The 21434-nt window shown below is 37.8% G+C and overlaps 1 protein-coding gene across 2 annotated transcripts in view; it reads left to right on the top strand.

Moving 5' to 3' along the window:
* Positions 1 to 21434, top strand: part of LOC114653348 (solute carrier organic anion transporter family member 5A1) — a 223801-nt gene that overhangs the window by 132041 nt on the left and 70326 nt on the right. For both annotated transcript variants that reach the window (XM_051928724.1, XM_028803606.2), the window contains exon 4: positions 2947 to 3155. In XM_051928724.1, the coding sequence (XP_051784684.1) occupies positions 2947 to 3155 (209 nt within the window). The remainder of the gene's footprint in view (positions 1 to 2946; positions 3156 to 21434) is intronic.

The raw sequence follows: 21434 nt of genomic DNA, 5'->3' as shown, positions 1-21434 counted from the left end.
TGACCAAACAATCAGAAACAGACTTTATGAGGGTGGCCTGAGGGCTGGACGTCTTCTGGAGCTCGACTGGCATTTGCCATAGAATACTAGAGCTGGCAGGTGCACCACTGGTGCCCTGTGCTTTTCACAGATGAGAGCAGGTTCACCCTGAGCACATGTGACAAACATGAAAGGATCTGGAGAAGCTGTGGAAAATGTTATGCTGCCTGTAACATTGTTCAGCATGACCGGTTTGGTGGTGGATCAGTGATGGTCTGAGGAGACATATCCATGAAGGGAAGCACAGACCTCTACAGGATAGACAACACCACCTTGACAGCCATTAGGTATCGGGATGAAATCCTTGGACCCATTGTCAGACCCTATGCTGGTGCAGTGGGTCTTGGGTTCCTCCTGGTGCACGTCAATGCCCAGCCTCATGTGGCGAGAGTATGCAGGCAGTTCCTGGAGGATGAAGGAATTGATACCACTGACTGGCCCTCACGCTTGGCTGACCTAAATCCAATAAAACATTTCTGGGACATTGTTTCGGTTCATCAGGCACTGCCAGGTTGTACCTCAGACTGTTCAGGAGCTCAGTGATACCCTGGTCCAGATCTGGGAGGAGATCCCCCAGGACACCATCCATCGTCTCATTAGGAGCATGCCCCGACATTGTCAGGCATGCATATAAGCATGTGGGGGCCATACAAACTACTGAGTACGATTTTGAGTTGCTGCAATGAAATTTCAGCAAAATGGACTAGCCTACCTTTGATTTTTGGAGTGTCTTTGAATTCAGCCCTTTGTAGGTTGATCATTTTCATTTCCATCAAACAATGTGGCATCCTTTCTTTCCTAACACATTACCCAGTCCATATCAATAGAAATATCCAGCAAGATTTTTTTCCCATTGAGATCTGATGAGTTTTCAAAGTGTTCCTTTATTTTTTTTGAGCAGTTTATATATCTGCTCTAGTCTGAATGCTGTCCATGTCCTCCTGGACTAAGTTTCAATACCAGCTTTGTCAATGTGCTTATGGAGATTGCACCTTCTCCCTATACATATGAGTCTTTATCTGAAGGTTGTTTGGCTTACAGCCCAAAAACATGCAGGTTGGGTCTATTTGTGACGATGCGGGTTCTCTCCATGCTCTCATTGTCCGTCCGGGAGCCCTGAACCTAACATCGTTGCTAATGTCACCGAGATGAGCTGACATATGAGGACAAATCTCACATGAAACCAGGGGATATATCCAAAAAGTGCTTTTATTAAAACAACAAAGTGTCTAAACAAAAGTGCAGTGCCACTGTTTCTTCAATAATTAACTCCATCATAAAACAAGTGTCCAGGGGAATAAAATCAAATAAATAAATCCTTTAAAATACGAGGTTAAAATGCAGTAGTTAAAATGCAGGCTGTATCAGCTGGCGGAGACCCCACAGCCACAAGCTCCTTCAGCCAACCTCCGTCTTGGCCTCCTTACGGACGTCACTGCGAGACCATGCGAGGTTGGCTTTCCTTCCTTCATCTTTTGCGCACCCACAGTCGCTCCTCAGATCCCTCGGGAGGACACCTCTCTGCTCACACCACTCACTCGAACTTTCAGTGAGGTGAATTAACCCCCAGAGCGCCACGCTAACGCTCATTCGCGGGGCCCCGACTCATTCGGCATTCTCCTTTTCAGGAGGCCAGATCCTCCCACTTAGACTGCCTTTCTCACGTCACTTTACCTCCTTTATCCTTCACCTCGATCAATCTCTCCCGTTCTAGATTTCTCCATTTCCCTGGTGTCGACCCATATATATACACCCCCGCGTGCCTCCGTGGACGCAGCGCCTTAATCACACACCACAGGAAGCCAATGAGGCAATCAAGAACGACCACATCCACGCGTGCAGGTGCAACTCGCTCCAGCCGCCCCATTAACTCCCTGCGATCATGCAATCGCACCCATGGAGAATGGCACGGCTATAAGGATTTAAAACCCGACTTTTATTGGAAGCTGCGGACCCACTATACTGTACCACACTATTAGCAACAAGAATTAGACCCAGCATGAGCATGTGGGGCGCGTGTCTGTCTCCAGTGCAGGGCTAGCAACATAGTCAGTGGAGGTTCCTGCCCCAAATTGGATTAAGTAGTTTGAAAATGGATGGATTGATGGATGAAGTTATTAGCTAATTTTAATCCTAGAAGTATGTATCGCCCAGATTAGGACATGAGAGGTGAAATTTTGATTTTCTTGTGAAACTTTGCAATAGGTGTGAAAAATAGTTTTGTTGATTGAAAGGAAGCCTCACTACAAAACTAGAAAACTTCTATAAAAGTTTTCACTTAATTTTGGGCTATGAAAATTTTAATGAGCAATTTACTTTAGAACCCTTAAACTAGAATAGTCACTTTACTGGCCTATGTATAAGCTGATAAGGCAAACACAGATATCTGTAAGACCTGAGGAGTTTAACTGCAAACACTAATCAATATTACATGTACTATGGCTTTCATCATGGCAAGTAAATGACACTTTGCTTTAGAGGTGTTATTTCTAAAAGGACAGGTAGACACCTATTTCACCCTTAAAATATCTAAAAATATTTTCTGGTAGGGTGTAGTTTGGAGGATGAGTGGGAGAGATGGGAGAATGAAGGCAATCAGGGATGCTAGTGAGTCCTGACAAGGACTGGCTGGGAAAGACCAGCAAGAAATATATTGATTTTACCTTCCCAGGTTGGATTTTTAACTGTTTGGATTATTTCTTGTGATGTTTACCCTCCACTAAAGACCACCGGATTTAATCCTGTAGCGTTTATTGACTTCATTTATTATGATGATCTGCACCGCACTTTTGTTTGGAACACTTGCACCTATCTCTTGCTTGTTTGTGTCCTCTTTTGCAGCGTAACTTAAACATGTAAGTTAAAACTGCAAACATGCTGACTATTTATTTATTTATTTTTTAACAGGTGGAGTGGTTTCCTCCTTTGTGCTATTGCCATGCTGCTGGTTATATTCCCGATGTTCACATTCCCCAAGAAGTTACCCCCTCGACAAAAAAAAAAGAAGAAAAAGAAAATGAATTCAAATGACATCTCAAGTGACGATGATGTGATGAAAGAGAAATCCAAAAGCCAAGCGGTCACATCTTCAATGGGATTTGGGAAGGATATTAAAGGTAATGGTGTTTGTTAGAAACCTGGGAAGCATGGTTTTTGTTGAAAGAAAGCTGTGCAGGTTGTGTCACTTTATCTGTACATAATCAGTCTGTGGCTGATTTTCTCACAAATAAGATTTATTTTTTGCCTGGTTTTCTGTTGTGTCTTAGTGATTAATATTTTGATTTGTTAACTGAAGTATAAAATGTTAGGTAATTAGTTGTACAGTATGTGGTACTAAAAGAAAAAATAAATTATTCATGTTGTAGGCTAAAGAAAGCAACGATTCTTTTCAAGAACCAAAAGGCTTTAGTCCCAGTTTGTGTTCCCCTAGTAACTCATGAGAATGCCAAGCATGAGGTTTCAGTGGCTAAGAATGTCTTGTTTCAGTATGTTACCCAGCAGCCTTTGAGGCAGACAGACTGTGAAGCAAAGAGCTCAGTGGAATTATCAAGTTTCACAGAAGGAGTAGATGCTTATATTCATTCCAGTTAAAATTACGAGGAGGTCACACCTTAAAAAGTATTTTATCATAAAATATGATTGGGTTAAATGAGCATATTTTATGAGTTTATTAGTTCAAATATCAATCACCTTTATAGATTTGATAATGCTTTCAGAAGCAATTAATTACTACAAGAAGATTTTAGATAATAATCTATTATAAACCGTCTTATCCAAAACAAATAAATAAGCAAATAAAACATTTAATAGAGCTGTAAAAACTCAAAGTTTTAAATGTCTACTGATTCTAATATTTTTATAGCATTATGTTTATGATAACTAAATCATTTGGATATCTTAAGACTTAACAGCCACGAGTCCACTTGGACTCCCAAGGTTTTCTAATTAAATGTTCTTTAAACCTTCAAACCCACACTTTTGTATTTAAAACATAGAGTTTTTCTTCTTTCCTGCATATAGGAATCTGCATTGAAACAGGTTGCAAGTGAAATTGCACACTTTAGAGTGTGTTAAAAATAAGCCTGGATGCTCCTATCATCTCAGTTGTAAACAACAGTAGAGCTAATCTTTACAAATAATTATACTGTATATAAAGAAACATAACATGCTTGTTTATAAACGCATTTTCTCTAGAGTCTAAAAGGCAATTTTGGGAGGTAAAATCCAGATGAAAGGGGGTATATTTGTTCAGTCTGCCTCACAGCTTGCTTCCTTGACAGAGTTTCTTATAGAAGTGAGTGTCTTCCTATTCATGTAAGTGTGGAAATGTGTATGAAATTCAGGAGACTAAATTGCAGATGTTTGACGTATTTGCAAGTGAGGGGGCACTGAGTATTTTGCAATTAAAATGCACCTCCAGTTATTTTCAGCTTAATTAGGAGGCAGCAGCCTAACAGAGCCAATGGCGTTAGTTTATTGTAGTGCCGCCAATCATAGAGAACCTGAGCCGTGTGGTTTGAGCAGTGAGGCAAAACTTGATGACAAATGTCTTGTAATAGTTTTTGCCTTGAACTGAAACGTTCAAATTAATCTTCTACAAAATAATCAAATAATATGAGACTGCAGACTATGGAAGATTAAATGCAATCTAATAGATTAACTACATTGCAGTACAATGCATATAAATATAGTGCATTTAATCTTGGCATGGTTTTATCATGTCATAATTCGAAAATATTAACCAAATGATCAAGTAGCTTTAACAATGATTCAAAATTTTCATGTCAGTTTAAAATGCAATACAAAGTTGTATTCCATTTTAATTCATTTTCATAGATTACGTGTCATAATTAAAACCAATTGCATTTCACTTAGTGGCTGCTCCGAGTGTATCGCATTTCGATTCAAAAGCACACATTAATTATGCCAAAGCTGAATGGAATCAAATGACCAATCAGCATCAAAAGGTGGGGAAAGGGGCATCAACTGTTGGGGTAAGAGACTCTCCAGTCACGAGTGCGTTCACCCAGTGCTAAAAATTACGAATGGGGAGTTGATAAGGCAGGGGATCCACTGCCTCACTGTATAGGTGGAAGATGATAATGTAAATGATGATTTCTTTTTTTTCCATGTTCATGTGCAGGAACAGAACAACCATCATGGCATTCTGGGTGAGTGCTCAGGAGCCTGTGATAACCAGGGGCTTTTTTATCAAATCATCTCAATGAAATGATGGAGTACTACATATGTGAGCCAAAATGACCAAGGGGAACAAAGGGACAATAGAGCAGTTGAATAGAGCACGCTGCAAAATCAAGAATGAGAAATACCACACTACATTAAACAGCCCGGTGTCCACATGCTGCATTTTAAAAAGTATGATCAACTCTCGCTTAAGGAGCCAAGTCTCCCATGGGTCTGTGGGGGTTGTAATTATACTTGTCCAGGTCGACTGTTTGCTGAAAAGGACCTGTGTCATATAAACACCACAACAAGAGAATAATTTCCAACTGCTACAGTAACATTGCTAGAATAAATTCAAAAGTTAAGAGCTGAGACATGCAATTATGAAGATTATCAATCAGGATGTCCATACGCCAGTATGGTTGGTAAATACTTGCAGAAGGGTATGATGGCCCTGGCTATTGCTAAACCTCTTGAAGTTGGAAGGCCTCCTACCCCAACTGTTGACGCCACTTTGTCCACCTTTTGATGCTGATTGATCATTTGATTACATTCAGAATTTTCATGATTAATGTGTTGTCTTAAATCAAAATTGAATACACTTGGAGTAGTCACTCTGTGAAATGCAATACATTTGAATTGCTTTTAGTTATGAAACACAATCTATGGACGTGAAGTAAAATGCAGTACACTTTTGTATTGCATTTTAAACTGACATGAAAATTTGTGCATAGTACTGAAATGCAATTAATCATTTGGTTGATGTTTTAAATTTTGACACAATAAAACCATGCCAAAATGAAACACACCACGTGCTCCTGCCATGCATTGTAATGTAGTTATAGCACATTGGATTGCATTTCAGTTTTGAACAAATAATCTTCTACAGTATAGCGGGCTGTAGGAGCCATTGTGTTCATACAAGATCACCTAGGATTGTTCTCCTTTAAATATCTTTTTGGTAGAACTGTGGCTATTTTAAGAAATTAGAAAAATAAAATTTCACTGTTACATTTTAAAATATCATGTACTGTGCATCTATCTATATAAAGTACATGTATGTTCCAGATTGTCTGGCATGTAGTATATTAAACAATTATTATATCTGTTTTGTGCACATATTAAAATTGTGATGTATATATACCGTTTTTACTCGTGTACCACGCGCCCTCATGTAAGACGTGCATCCTAATTTTTACAAAGAAAATTGCGAAAAAAATTTGCCCCGTGTACAACGCGCGTTGTGATTGTATAGGAAGCATTTAGGGCACGTTTTCTGTGAAATGCCCTTCTGTTTTTGTTGCATGACGAAAGTTTTTCTTTCTTCCATCGCCAATCTCGAACACATGACTCTGGAACACCGTACTTGCGACCTGTTGCTCGATTTCCTATCTTCTCTGCTTCCAAAATCACTTTTAGTTTCACTCCCACCGTGAGGGAGTGTATCCATGCTGAATGACGATGCCAAACTGATTCAAAAACAAGAGAGAGTGAGAGAGAGCAATGAGCGAGCGAGTGAGTGAGAGAGAGAGAGCGATTGAGAGAGCCCAAGCAGAAGAAGTAAACATTATAGAAAAAAATATCCTCATGTATGACGCGCACCTGATTTTCTAATGCTAATTTTCGGGAAAAAATGTGCGCGTGGGACACGCGTAAATATGGTGTATGTATATATATATATATATATATATATATATATATATATATATATATATATATATATATATATATATATACTAGCAAAATACCCGCGCTTCGCAGCGGAGAAGTAGTGTGTTAAAGAGGTTATGAAAAAGTAAAGGAAACATTTTAAAAATAACGTAACATGATTGTCAATGTAATTGTGTTGTCATTGTTATGAGTGTTGCTGTCATATACATATACATATACACATATACACACACATATACACACATATACAGATATATTATATATACATATACACATATATTTTTTATATATATATTTTTTATATATACCGGTATACATATATATATATATATATATATATATATATATATATATATATACATATACACATACATACATACATACATACATATACACACATAGATGCACTTACAATAACATAGAAATCAATATAAACAACATTTACATCATTATCATATGAGAATATGAAGTAATATATAAGAAGCACATTTCATATAAATATAAATTATTAAACAGTAAAATCTTCTTCTATAATTTGCTACCATGGCTTTTCGTTGGTCTGTCCAGGATTTTAAATCACCTGTAGCTTGCAAACCGTTTCACCTATTGACTTGAAATCTGGTACACATATAATACGTCACGTCTGCTATCCGCTTTATGGGTGATGATTGTATTAATGTTTTTATGTGTATTTTATTTTAGAATCAACTCCTATCTGCGCACACCAGGGCGGCCGTGGGCAGATGCGTATGGTGTATTCACTCCATGTTATCGTGCATTGCGCTGTCACTGGTATTTTGATAAAAGAATTTGAACAATATATAAGAAGCGTATAAATTATTAAACAGTAAAACATTAACATTTAAGAAGTAAAGTTACATTGAGTACTACTGCAGTGCCTTCGGGTATACCTCATTTTTTGTTTGCCCATTACATGCTTAAATGTATACATTTTTTGGTGTACCTACCCGAGAACACGCGACATATAACCGAGCGTGGGAGAAGCATGGATTTTAAACACGCGTTGAGTTCATCTGCTGGTCTCCCTCGTGGAATAACTGGTAATGTTTGACTAAAATGTACAGCGAGTAAAACGACATTACCTCCTTTTTTTTTTTTTTACGATCTCTGAGATCTTGCTTTTTTCGGTTCAAGGCTTCATAAGCTCTTTTATGTGCCATGGTGTACTTAATAAGTACTAATTATCCCAAACCATCATCTTTGAATGTTGCAAGACTTTCGCCTTGTATGTAGATCTGGGTAATTACATTCATTGCATTCCTAGTCTTAATCACAATCTGATTGTATGGGTGGTTACCTGGCACTGTAGGGTTGCCACCCGTCCTTTAAAATACGGAATCGTGCCGCGTTTGAGAATGAAATTGCGCGTCCCGTTTTGAATCAATACTGGACGGGATTTATCCCGTATTTTTTTTATCATTTTTTTTTTAAAGCAGCGTGTCATGCAAGTCATCCCACACGCATTTTATGAAGATGCCTCCTTTCCTACTTTTGATTGGGTAATACTTGATGTCATCGTTAGTTTGATTGGTCTTTTTAACTGTCCAGTGAGGAGGGCGTGTCTTTTAAGTACAGTCTGCAAAGTGTTGGCACTGAGATGTGGCTTCAGCTCCATAGTTGAAGCCCCTAACGTTGCGGTCAGCAAGTCGGCTAACATCCGCCATGTGCCGTCTTTCAGTTGCGAGAAGCAGATCATAGAATGGTTGAAACTGTTGCCCTTAACGTTGCGCCACGGCGTGTGGTTCGTTTATACCTCGTGTCTTCTCATTAAACTTTTATCTCGCGAATATGTTATTGCAATCCGCAGCGGGAGCGTTTCTATAAACTTAATTTAAACTTACGTTTTACACCGTGCTTTGTTTCCCTTATGAACATGCTTGTATGCTTCACTCGCTCCGTTCTCAATTGTTTAATTAATTTTTTGCTCTTCGCTGTTTCCGGCTGTTCCTCCATTTCCCCCTACTTCGTTCTTTTATCTCGCGAATATATTATTGCAATCCTTAACGGGAGCGTTTCAATAAACTGATTGAAAATAGTTTTGCATTTACCTTTTTAGTAAAAGGCGAGCTTTTAAGCCTGAGAAATCACCCCGTAAATGCACACGTTTAATTGCACATGTGTTAATATGTATGGTTACACAGTATTAAAAGACAGTGAACAACGTCAGTTACCTTTGTTCCCGCGTTTGATAAAAGGTGAGCTTTTAAGCCTGAGAAATCACCCCGTAAATGCACACGTTTAATTGCACATGTGTTAATTTGTATGCTTACGCAGTATTAAAAGACAGTCAAAAATTAACGTCATTTACCTTCGTTCCCGCGTGTGACTCGTGCTGTAAATCTCTTCCTTGTTTTTAGTTCACGTGATTACGTAGGAGGCGTGATGACGCGATACGTGACTCCGCCTCCTCCATTACAGTGTATGGACAAAAAATATGTTCCAGTTATGACCATTACGCTTTGAATTTCGAAATGAAACCTGCCTAACTTTTGTAAGTAAGCTGTAAGGAATGAGCCTGCCAAATTTCAGCCTTCCACCTACACGGGAAGTTGGAGAATTAGTGATGAGTCAGTCAGTCAGTCAGTCAGTGAGTGAGTCAGTCAGTGAGGGCTTTGCCTTTTATTATTATAGATATATATATATATATATATATACTGTGTATATATATATATATATATATATATATATATATATATATATATATATATATATATATATATATATATATACTGTATATATATACTGTATATATATATATACTGTATATATGTGTGTGTTCATTAATTTAAAGTGGACATCAAAAGTCTACATTTCTTCAGGAAAATTCAGATTCTGTTGACATCTTGCCAGAAGAAGGGTCCTAAGTTTCCTTGAAAGCTTGCATATCATTGTAATAGTTGTAGTTAGTGAATAAAAGGGGTCATTTTGCGGTACTATATATTCTGTTGATATAAGGTATGAAATTATGATTAATTATGCCAGACCTTGTTTCATCTTTGATAAGATCTTGTAACCATAACAAAGATCTTTTAATTGTAAGACAAATTGACATTTTAGAGAAAAAAAACAAACTTCAATGCCTGGCATTGCACTTGTCCACTCAAACTGTTCTGCTTATTAACTGTAGATAACAAGATATTTGTTCTCTTTTGATTTTTTCATTAGAAGGACATGTTTGTTTGTTTTCTGTTTATCCACCCTACACATATTTCCTGAGTAATTTTTAGGCTGACATTTTTTCTTGCTCAGTTTTACTTACCAAAAATTAGGATTTGGAAATTTAAAAGCAGCTAGCAGTTGTTTAGTGTGACGATTGTTCAGAAGAAGAGAGCTTTGACTGGCCTTGGAATTCTTTGACTGTTTAGTCTTGTATATGGTGTTAAGGAAAAGGACATTTTCACAAGTACTTAACTCAACTGCATAAGCACTGTGAAAAACGTGTCCTGTTGTCTCTTGATTCAAATCAATGTCCTCTGCTCCTGTCTGATATATAATGTACGAACAAATTGCTTTATTTTGCTTGGCGAGGTACAGTATAACATGCACCCAACTAAACATTTGTATAGCATCTTTCACCTAACCTCTAGGCCTGAAATCTGTTAATCAAACTGGTTAACAGATCTTAACATTTTCCACCCAATATTTAGTCCCAGGAAAGGAAACCTTGCTTGTGCAGTCTATTTGTCCTCTCCATCTTGTCATGGATTCCCCATATTGTTGCTGGTTTCTTCTCAAAGTTCAAAGCAAACAGAAAAATGTCATCCTTAAATTATCTGTGTGTGTTGTCCCTCCCATATCTGACCAGTCGCTGGCTCTTGCTTTGTGCTTAACCGACTCTCATATAAGTGAGTCTTGAAAATTGACGGATCTATGGATTTATTATCCTCCAACACATGTTTTGCCTTTTGCTGTAAAACTGCACAGATGGCACCTCATGAAAACAGTACTATGCATCAACTAAAAATAACCCGAGTTATGTAATAATGTGTTCTTTTCACTGGGCTTGATGATGATATGACAATATTCTGTCTCATATGTTTGAAATTGAACTAAATATGGAAATGGAAAAGCAGCCACTCAGCTGTTTGTTTCAGAGTTTTTATTAAGAAAGCTGATCTTGTAGACCTCAGGGTCCTCAGAGCGTCAAGCTTCCCTGCCATTTTCTTTCCTCACAACTTTTAATATTTCTGATGTAAATCTACATTTTTTATTATATCATAAGAACCATAACAATTCAATCTAAGCAAATGTTTGTGATTTAAAGGACATTTTGGTGTCTTGAGTTTGACAGCCCTAAAACCAAGAAAGGAAAGACAAAGCAATTCTGCCAGCTCGTAGTATTCAGTGCCCAAACTGGATTGGATTCTTTAAGTCTGGTCGTCTTTCAGTACAGCAGCTCAAACCTTTCCGGCCATTATACAGTATGTGTTTCTGTCACCAATGCACATATTTGCTGTTCAACCATTCAATATGCCATGACTCGTATTCTGCCCTTTGTTCACCCATGTCAAGAGCCTGGAATGGTGTAGATTAACAAAATGTATATTTTACTTTTAAATTAGCAGATTTGTTTATTTATAAAGTGAACATATCAGATTTAAGTTGCTGACTCTTAATGCTTGCATTTTGTAGTGTGAAATAGATACATTTATTGCCATATAGTGAGACAATTGAAGAATTTTCAAAGCTGGCTATAAAATCAAAGGGGAAAGTCAAATTGTGACACACCTACAGAAATAAGCTACCTGTTGGTTAGATCCAATAGAACAGCCATCATTCTTTTCCTATAAAAAAAATTAAATACATGGCCGCACAGCACTGAGCTGACGAGAGACACTAAGTGTAAAGTGTCCACTGTTCTTGTGCTTCTCTCCTGCACTTCAGTCTTCACTGTTGTTTTAGCTTAACATATAAAAAGTGGAATGCTGTCAAAGGGTAAGAAATCAGAAGATCTTCCTCCAAACTCATGTCCAACATTGCACAACTAAACCTAACTTATCTAAGTGAATACATCACACTTTTGAGTCCTGTTGTAAGTCTTTTCATTTGTCTACCACTTCTTTGGATCAAGCAATTTTATGGTGTGCCAACTCATATACAGCTATTTAGGCATGAAAAGTGACAAATTAACCTAATAAACAGAAGAATCGAGAGAAGGCTAACTCAATACATTAAATAACTGCAATGAATGAATGAATGCTGAAAGAGAATTTAAGTCGATTATTTTTCTGAAATTGAGCACAATGTATTCATGTGTAACCACTAAGTGTTTTTGGCAAATCTCTTAAGGTTACGGTCAGAAGAATGCTTAGGGTTGTTGGTTTCTTGTTGAATTACAACTGCTTTTGCAAAATGCCACTTCTAAAAATAATGATGGTGTCACAAAAAGATTTCAACAGTACTTGTTAAAATGTGTGTGTATTCTCTCTCTCCAAGTGGACTTCATTTTTCACTTCTTCCATTATCAGACATCAGCATTACCGCACGTTATATGTTGCTACTTGTCATGCATCAAGACTCCCTTGTTGCTGATCACTTGTCACTCATCGTTCATCACTCATTCCTATTCACTTGCCACTTGTTGTGATCATTAGTTTTTATTAATTTGTGTGTAATTTCCTGAATTCATTTTTATAAGTTATACATCTATAGTATTTAGAAGATTTTGGACCTAATTATTATTAATTTAATATTAGTTTTTAAATTTACAGTAATTTGAAAATGTTTAATATTTTTTGTGATATGCTGTGACACCATCTTTGCTTTTCTGTGGACATCACCATTTCAGAACAATATGGCGGCTGTTTCCATGGTAATATTACCCAGAATTCCCTGAAATGCACAACATTTGTAACATCATCAGTGCAAGTGCATAAAAGCCAGCTCAGGCATTTCAGTGTTTGAGAATGTTTTCTACATTTTGTACTTTTTATAAAACTTTTGACTTCCGGGTTTAAGTTTTCTTGCTCTGGTTTTTGATTCTCCGATTCTGTTTAGCGTTTTCATTTTTGATGACAGATCAGTTTGATTTATAGTTCTTGCTTTGGCTTGGTTTGACTGTGTGTATCTCTGTCATTTTCACTAATATTATTGTCTCTTCCTGAGTTAGCATACCACTCACATATTTTTCATAACTCATTACTCATCACTTCTCATTTCTCACTCATCCTTTTTCATTCTTAACCATTTCCCACACAGTTGAGTAGAGAGCATGATGGTGTACCTTTAGACAGATGCCCATGTTATTTTGTGCCACGCTAATGTTACAGTGCTGTCAGGGCTACTGTTACAGGGTGATGACTGCAAAGTTGTAGGTGAGCAGAACTCAAGATGATTGTAAACTGAGATGAGACAGAGAGAATTGAAAACATTTAAAAAGTTACGCAATCAGAGTTTTGTAGTACATGTTACAGAGTGTTGAAAATGGTGTTGGTTTATGAAAGCAGGCCAGTGTTACAAGGTGTGAAAATGTTAAAGGAGATGTACCACATTTTTGCCTGTAAGGGCATTTTTTTTACAATGGTGGCATGCTGTTATTTATCCTAAACACTGGTCTGGATGACTGATGTGATATTTAGTCATTTACTACAACACAAGGTGTCTTGTTTGGTATCAGTTTGTGTGAAACAAAGCATAAATCTTATGAAAATGCCCACATTGAAGCTAGTAATATTCCTGCATTTTGATTTAAGTCTTCCAATTGTGCACATATGAAATAAGTGTTTTTAGTGTGTGGAAAGCCAGCCCCCAGACACAGACAGACAGACAGACAGCAGAATGTTCAAAACACACACGTTTATTATTTTCATAGTCCACACAATGCCTTATCAGCAACAACTCTTCTCTCTCTCTGTTTCTCTCTTTCTTTCCTTGACCTCCACTCTCCTCCTCACGAGCTCAGTCTCCTTCCTCCCAACTCCGGCTCGTCTACTGGAGGGAGGCGGCCCCTTTTATAGTAACCCGGATGGGCTCCAGGTGCTCCATCTGACGACACTTCCTGGTGTGGCAGAAGTGTCAGATGACCACCCAGAAGCACTCCAGGTGCCCCTGGGATTTCTTCCGGCAGCACACTGTCATGTCACCAACATGATAAATCAACTGTGCTGACACATTTATTCTCACTGATGAGCCTCAATTTGCAATTGGGGTGCATCAATTTGTAGTGGACAGCAACTGCTTTTCAAAACACATGTGCAGCAGAATTTTCACTTTGGTATTTAGAGTTACAAGTAGATGTCATAAACTGGTTATCAAAAAGTTAAATGAATCCTTATCAGAATTCATCCTTATTAGTTTAAGCCAAGTATTGATTTTTTTAAGCCAAGTACTTTATCTGATAAAAATAAATAGACATCACTGGCACTCCTTCTACATTTTGGACTGCAAACCTAAATATTTTTGGTTTGGTTCCAGGGGTCATCTTCTTGTTGCACCTTTGTGCACTCCTTAAGAAAATAAAGTGCCAGACAACATAATGTAGCAGAGGTCTATAGATGTTAGACTCCATTGGTATACATCACATCATTCCCTGAACTAAATCAGAGTGGCCTACGTCTTCATGTTTGAACCAGAGGTTATGTGGAGTGCAGAAAGACCACTGGTTTGGCACAATCAACAAGACAAAATCAAAAGTAGAACAACGTGAAAATTCCACAAACTCTGTAAAACAAATACTTATAAGTCCATGTGTCTTGTTGCCCACCTTAAATGAATAGCACATCTTTCATTTCTTATTATTATTAAAAACAAAACATTTCATAAAAAAGTGAATCATTCAACTGCAAAGTGAACTAAAACTATTCTGCATATTAAGGAATATATAGACTATCCTGTCCAAAAGAGACTGCATATTTATATTTTTTAGACACAGATTAGCGATTGACCTCGTTCTGAACAGGCAGAATGCTGATCTGTAAGCTGAAATGCTCCAAATAGAGACTCTCCATATTTTCACTGTTTACCAGAATGATGAAAGGTGAAACTCATTTACTAAAAGCCCAGTGAACAGATACGTGAAAATTGTTTTCTTGATGGCCTCATTTGTCCAAAATCCACATTCTGTTATCTTAGCCTTGCTGTTTAAAGGCTTTCGCAGCAAAGAGTATATAAGCATGGCGCTCCCTGACTTCACTAGTGCATTATGTAGCTCTTTGGTGTAAATAGAGTTAATATTTTTATTATTTATTTAGATAATGGAAAGCTCTCTGCTTATAGGGTATCATATTACATACGATTACAATGAATATTTATAAGCCTGCTGTAACATTAGTGAATGTTCTCAGTGTCCTGCCATTTAATGCTATTTATAATGTTGCGCACTACAGTCTCTAAAAACTCCAGGAGTGGATTCCATGAGATTACTCGTTAGACACTGATTGAGGAGAGTACCAAATACGTGCCCTTGGGATCCATTTGGAAACTATTTGCCTTTTGTCAAAGTTATGCACTTCAAATCATTAGCCATTTGCTTAGCCAATGTGAACTGTCAGTCTCATTGTTAATCAATACCTTTCATGATCATTTTATGTTAATCAAACTGGATGTGGCTTTTTGAGATCAAGAGTTCTATAGAAATTCTTAAATTTCAAAGATGCAATGCCATTTTATTTTGGTTCAGTGATGAGCTTGCCTTACATTTACTTATTGCAGGTTTTATTTTTGAAATGACGTTGTTTTTAATTACTGTTGTTAATTAACAGTGACTTTTTCTGAATTTCCAAATGGCAGTGCCATTTACAGTTTTTCAAAATGTCTCTTTTCCTGTTGGTCTTGTCACTTGTCAATCAAGACAAAGACCAACAGGCTGAATATATTCCTTTGCTGTTGAATACTTTCTGCTAATTTTAGGTGGTAGGCAACCAAAGGTCTTTAGCACTCCATCGCTACTCATATTCCAAGTGGCAAAGATGTGGGGACAGTTAAGGGTTGTCGCTGTTAGTTGTGCAGGCTGTACAGAAGACATCATTTAACACATATTTTGAGACACATTCACAATATATTGGAAATGCTAAGACATATAATCGCTCTTCAAAATGTTGATGTTGAAAACAATTTAAGACTCATTGAGAATCGTTTCTGCATAGAAGGAGACTATGAAGAAATCATAAAGGCACACATTAATGGTGAATGTCAGTGGCTTAGAATTCCTGGTGACATGCTTCCAGATGACCTATGCAAACACAGTGTTTAATCAATCTTAAACTACTGAGAGCTCATTAAAAATGCCTTGCTGCAATGCTACGAGTATCAAAACAAGTGAATTGAGCATAATTATTATAGCAATAAACCTGGCTAAGTAACAAATTTGGGAATTACAGAGGGACTTGGACAGAATACAGACTTAGGTGGATTTGTGGCAGATTCAATTTAATGTAAGTAAATGTTGTGACAGATAGGGGGAACTATCGTCCCCTTGAACCCTCAGATCAGATGCCAGACACCAGATAAAAGTCCAATAATTACATTTATTCGGACAATAATGTGCACCAAGCACCCTCCAATCCACTATACTCATAAATATACACAAATACAATAACCAATAAACAATCCTCCACTACCAGATGCGTTGCCACCCTTCCTCCCGACTCAGCTCGCCTGTCTGGGATCTCCCACAGTCCTTTATAGTCCTTGACCCAGAAGTGCTTCTGATCCCTCAGTCCATGTGATTATCCAGCACTTCCGGGTCAGGTGAAAACTCTTCTTGTTCATCCCGGAAGTACGTCATTTCTTCTGTCGCTGTGACTAGGACGTACTTCCGGGTTATAGTGCACATAAAAATCCTTATACCTCCCTGCAGCATCCCCAAGGTATCCAGCAGGGCTCTGAAGGAAAACTCTAATGTTCATGATTCCCTGCTGGCATTCAGGGCACCTCCTTGCTGCAGGGAGGGCTCCATCTGGCGGCCTGGGGGTATTGGCCGGGATGAATCACCAGGCATATCCCACAATGTATAGTATTACATGTAGGGATTGAAAATGTTGTTATGTTTAAATACACAATGCGAGGTCTGAAAATCCAAAGTACTGCTTACGAGAAGCTTAAGCTTTATACCACACTGGTGTGGCCTCATCTGGAGTGCTGTGTACATGTTTGGTCTCCATGCTACAAAAAAGACATAGACGTGCAGGAAAAAGTCCAAGAAGAACAGCTAGGCTGATTCCAGGACTTCAGGAGATGAATTTTGAGGAAAGATTAAAGGAGTTAAACACTTTCAGTTTAAGAAAGTGGAGGTTAAGAGGTTACATGATTGAAATGTTTAACATTATCAAAGGAATTAGTACAGTGGATTTAGACTGTTACTTTAAACTGAGTTTAACAAGAACACTGGGGCACAGTTAGAAACATGTTAAGAGTCTTCTTCTTTTCCACATGTTAAGTGTAAATTTCATTAAAATGTAAGGGTGTTTTTTGACAGAATGAAATATAGACACATAGAGTAAATTAGCAGGTAATGTATTAGACAGCAGGACTTTAGGGACCTTCAAAACTTAACTTGATTTTATTTTAGAGGTGGATAGCATGGGCTAGTTTAGTGGGCTGAATGACACTGCTCTTGTTAAAATTTTCTAATGTTTTAATGTGAATATTTTGAAGTGCATTCATTCAACAAGCATTTCCAATATCTGTTCAATTTTGTCTTAAAATAGCAGCCATCAGACTCTATAACTCCTATTCCGGTCACTCACCCACACTTTAAGCTATTACCCTTTTTTCTTTATTGGATATCCAGGTATATTTTTTCAGGTACTTGAAATGTGCAACATACTATCTGTTCTTGTGCAATAAATGTTCTGTTCTTCACATGAGAATAACCTTATGTGTTCTCAAAATGTGCAATATTAACTTAAGGTGCAACACTCTGTATTTTAGTTTGATACTTATATTTATTATACTTTATTATATTTACATGATTACTTTTATACGTGCTCTTAGTGTAACATGTCCCTTGTCTGTTGTTAAGTTGTAACATAAGTAATTTCTTTTGGGATTAATAAAGTTGTCTGATTCTGATTGTGATTAGTTTACAGACTCCTTTTCAGATAGAAGGGGCTAAGTTTAGCCTAAGTGACAGTGACCCTTTAGACAGGGACAGTGACCCCCTTTACACCTTTATTTTACAAGCCCCAAGAACATTCCAGAAGACAAGTATAGACTTTCAGAGAAAGAGAATAAATAGCAGCCACATTAGAAGTTGTGTGTTGTTCGAGGGCATGAAGCTGGAGAGACACACTGTGACAGTGAGAAGGGGCGATTGGAGATCCCGGCTGTATTTCATTAAAGAGCAGGAACAGTGCGACTTGTCCTAGGTGTGTGTTTGTTGTTTTACAAGAAATTGTAGCAGCAGGAAAGTATAATTAGGTCAATAGGTTTTTAAAGTACAGTTTATTTTTGTTTCATAAACAGACTCATTGTTTGGCTAAGTTACACTATACAGTATCATTATCTCTATTTTCTCTGCAAAACTATCACAGCTCTTACTACATTCATGTTTTTGCCAGTTTGAATGCAAGAAAAGAGAGTATGGCAACTACACTGTATTTCATAATAATTAGATGATTATTATATATAATTATGCTTTTTTTTACAATTTATGACACATTTATATATTTCTGTACTTTTTCATGTGATTATTTATTTCATATTTGCCGTTTTATTTCTTTCATTTTAGCACAAATGACATTCTATAGGTTTTTGCTTATTATATACATTTGATAAGCCACTGTATTCATGATGGATGTATGTCCATAGAAACAGATCATGTACTTAGTTAGTGCTTTTTAGTAAAAGGGAAAATCTGTGAAATTCTCTTTCTGAGTGTACCTGCTGAGAAGATTGGCCTTAGGAATTCCTCCATGAGATCTCATGTGTGGCTTAGTGGTTTTATTCCCAGGCTCACACTCCAATGGCCTGTTTCTTTTCACCTAAAATTACTGTTTACCTAATAATGTCCTAATACCAAATGACATTTACCTCTTTCACTACATTCTTAAAACATTGTTGTTTATTTAGTTGACATATTACTATAACTATTATTAATATTATTTAAGTCAGGTCAGGTTGGGGTGCATGCACTGGTACAGCGCGTTGTGCACCCACCACATAATGAAACAACTCAGGATCCTGGTTGGCAACCCCCCAGGCAGACATGTGGTCCAGGCCCACCCTCTGGAAATAACCCTCTATCTGCCACAGCTGGGCATCCCCTTGGACTATCCAGCCACTCGGGTCCTCAACAATGAGGATCCTACAAGCCAGATCACCCTTGAGAAATCGCACCACATGGCCGTAGTGCCGTAACTGACGCTCCCTCACAATGTAGGTAATGTGCCTCATTCGGGATTCCATGAGCAACCACTCATTCGACACAAAGTCAAACCAACAGTACCCAAGGATTTTCCAGAGAGACACAGTACCAAAGGATTCCAGTCTTCATCTCAGGTCACTGGGTAGCATCCATGTTTTGCAACCATATAGTAAGACAGGAAGAACCAGGACTCTAAGGACTTGGACCTTTGTCCTTTTGCATAGATATCAGTAAACTCTTGGCAAGGTCGACACTCTCTCCGCAGATAGACACACTGCTAATGGCTATGCCCAAGAGGTCATTAAAGGCCTTGTTTAAGTGTCTATAAAATAACTGAACATTTAGTCTAGGCTATAAATTTGTAAACTTTGCCACTGATATGTGCTTAGACTGACATTTGATTAGTATCTTATGCATAGAATTTAATTTCTAACATTACAATAAAACATTTGTTCTCTTAACCCACTTACTAACTACAGGGCCATGTGGACCTGGTAATTTTTAAATGATTTGTCTCTCCACTTTTGCACTTTAGTCAATACATCAACCATTTGGAACTTCAGATAAGCAAAGTGAAATGTGAATGTTTTAAAATTACTGTGTACAGTGATCCCCCAGCAATTGCGAAAGTTACATTCCAGACCCACCCGCGATAGGTGAAAATCCGCAATATAGAAAAACCACATTTTTTTTATAGTTTAAGCCTTAAAATACCCCTCCCACACGCTTTAAACACATGTAAACTTATTAAAACGTACTTTGGATACATGGATGTCGGGCTAAAGATATGAGTAACATAATAATAATTCATCATCAGTTTTACCTTCTCCTATATGGTCAAGGTCTTCCTCTGGCGCTTAGGCTCACTGCTACCAGAAGGCTTACAAGATGCAGGACACTTGGGAGACCATCGTAGGGCTTAAAACAAAATGAAAAGTTCACAAAAGTTTGTTCATAAAAGTCAGACCACAAGCAAGGTACACGATATGCGATTCATCGGAGACCCACGCTCGCTGTTCTAGCGAGATTACACCACGTTAGCAGCAGCTAATCAGAGCCCAAGAGAATAAAATCCGCTGTGATTGGTTGAGTCTCCTCTTTCAGCCAATAACGGGCTTTGTAAGAAATCATCTGGGTGCTGTAACGCGAAACTCTTTGTCTGCTGAAAACCGTATGCTTTGTTATGAATTGGCTGCAAAGTACACCACAGGTAGGATGTACTTATTGAATTTTTCCGCGATATAGCGGGGGCACAACAGCTGAACTGTGATAGAGCGGGGGATTACTGTAATTCAATAATAATGTGAACATTAATTTTATGAGCACATACTGTATACCATGCTTAAATAACATTTCGGTTAGGCATAGATTATCAGGAGGACAGAAGGAGACTTAAACATCTTCAATATTTGCCATTTACAGAAAAATATAGCCAAGTATAGCAGTCTTTGTCATTTTATATCCAATTCAGGATTGTGAAGGACAAAAGCTCATCCTAGTAGCTTAGGGCACAAGGCAAGAAGCAGATCTGGATGGGCCACCAGTCCACCAAAAGCCCCACAAGTCATTCACACAAGGCCAGTTTAGAATAACCAATCAGCTATCTTGGCTGGTTCATCCTTGGAGATGTGATGAGACGTAACATGCAATTACAGGGAGAATGTGCACCCTCCACACAGACGAAGACTGGCTGTGGCATTCAAACACACAAAGCAGTACTTAGTGTGACACCCATGGAAAACTAGTGATGCGTCCAGACAAGTTTTGTAGATGACAGGTACTTTCATTTGTAGAACCTAACATTTGGTCAACATACTTAAGCCAATTCTGGAGTCCACCCCAGCAGTGCTAGATGCAAGACAGGAGACAGCCATTGACAGGCCATCAAAGGAACCTTTGTCGTGTTTATCAGATTAAGAGATTTTATGAAAAGAATCCAGCCAATTTTGTTTGAAGATCGACCATGCTGGCATATTCATTAATTTATGTAAGAATTAACAAATACAAAAAAAAATGTAGTTAGAGATACCAGTGATGACAAGGCGCTCCATCAAGGATTGGTTCCCACTGTTGGGATAGGCAATGACTATTAAATTCGAGAAAAACAAATTAAACAACAGATTAATTGATGCATTATACGAACTGGTGCTCATTTATGTGTGTCTTACTTAAAAAATATTTATTTCAGTTATATTCTTTGTGTAAAGTAGCATTT

Source organism: Erpetoichthys calabaricus, chromosome 6, assembly GCF_900747795.2.
Source record: "Erpetoichthys calabaricus chromosome 6, fErpCal1.3, whole genome shotgun sequence".
In the NCBI taxonomy this organism is placed as follows: Eukaryota; Metazoa; Chordata; class Cladistia; order Polypteriformes; family Polypteridae; genus Erpetoichthys; species Erpetoichthys calabaricus.
The sequence above is the reverse complement of the archived record's forward strand: the minus strand, read 5'-3'. Positions and strand labels throughout refer to the sequence as shown.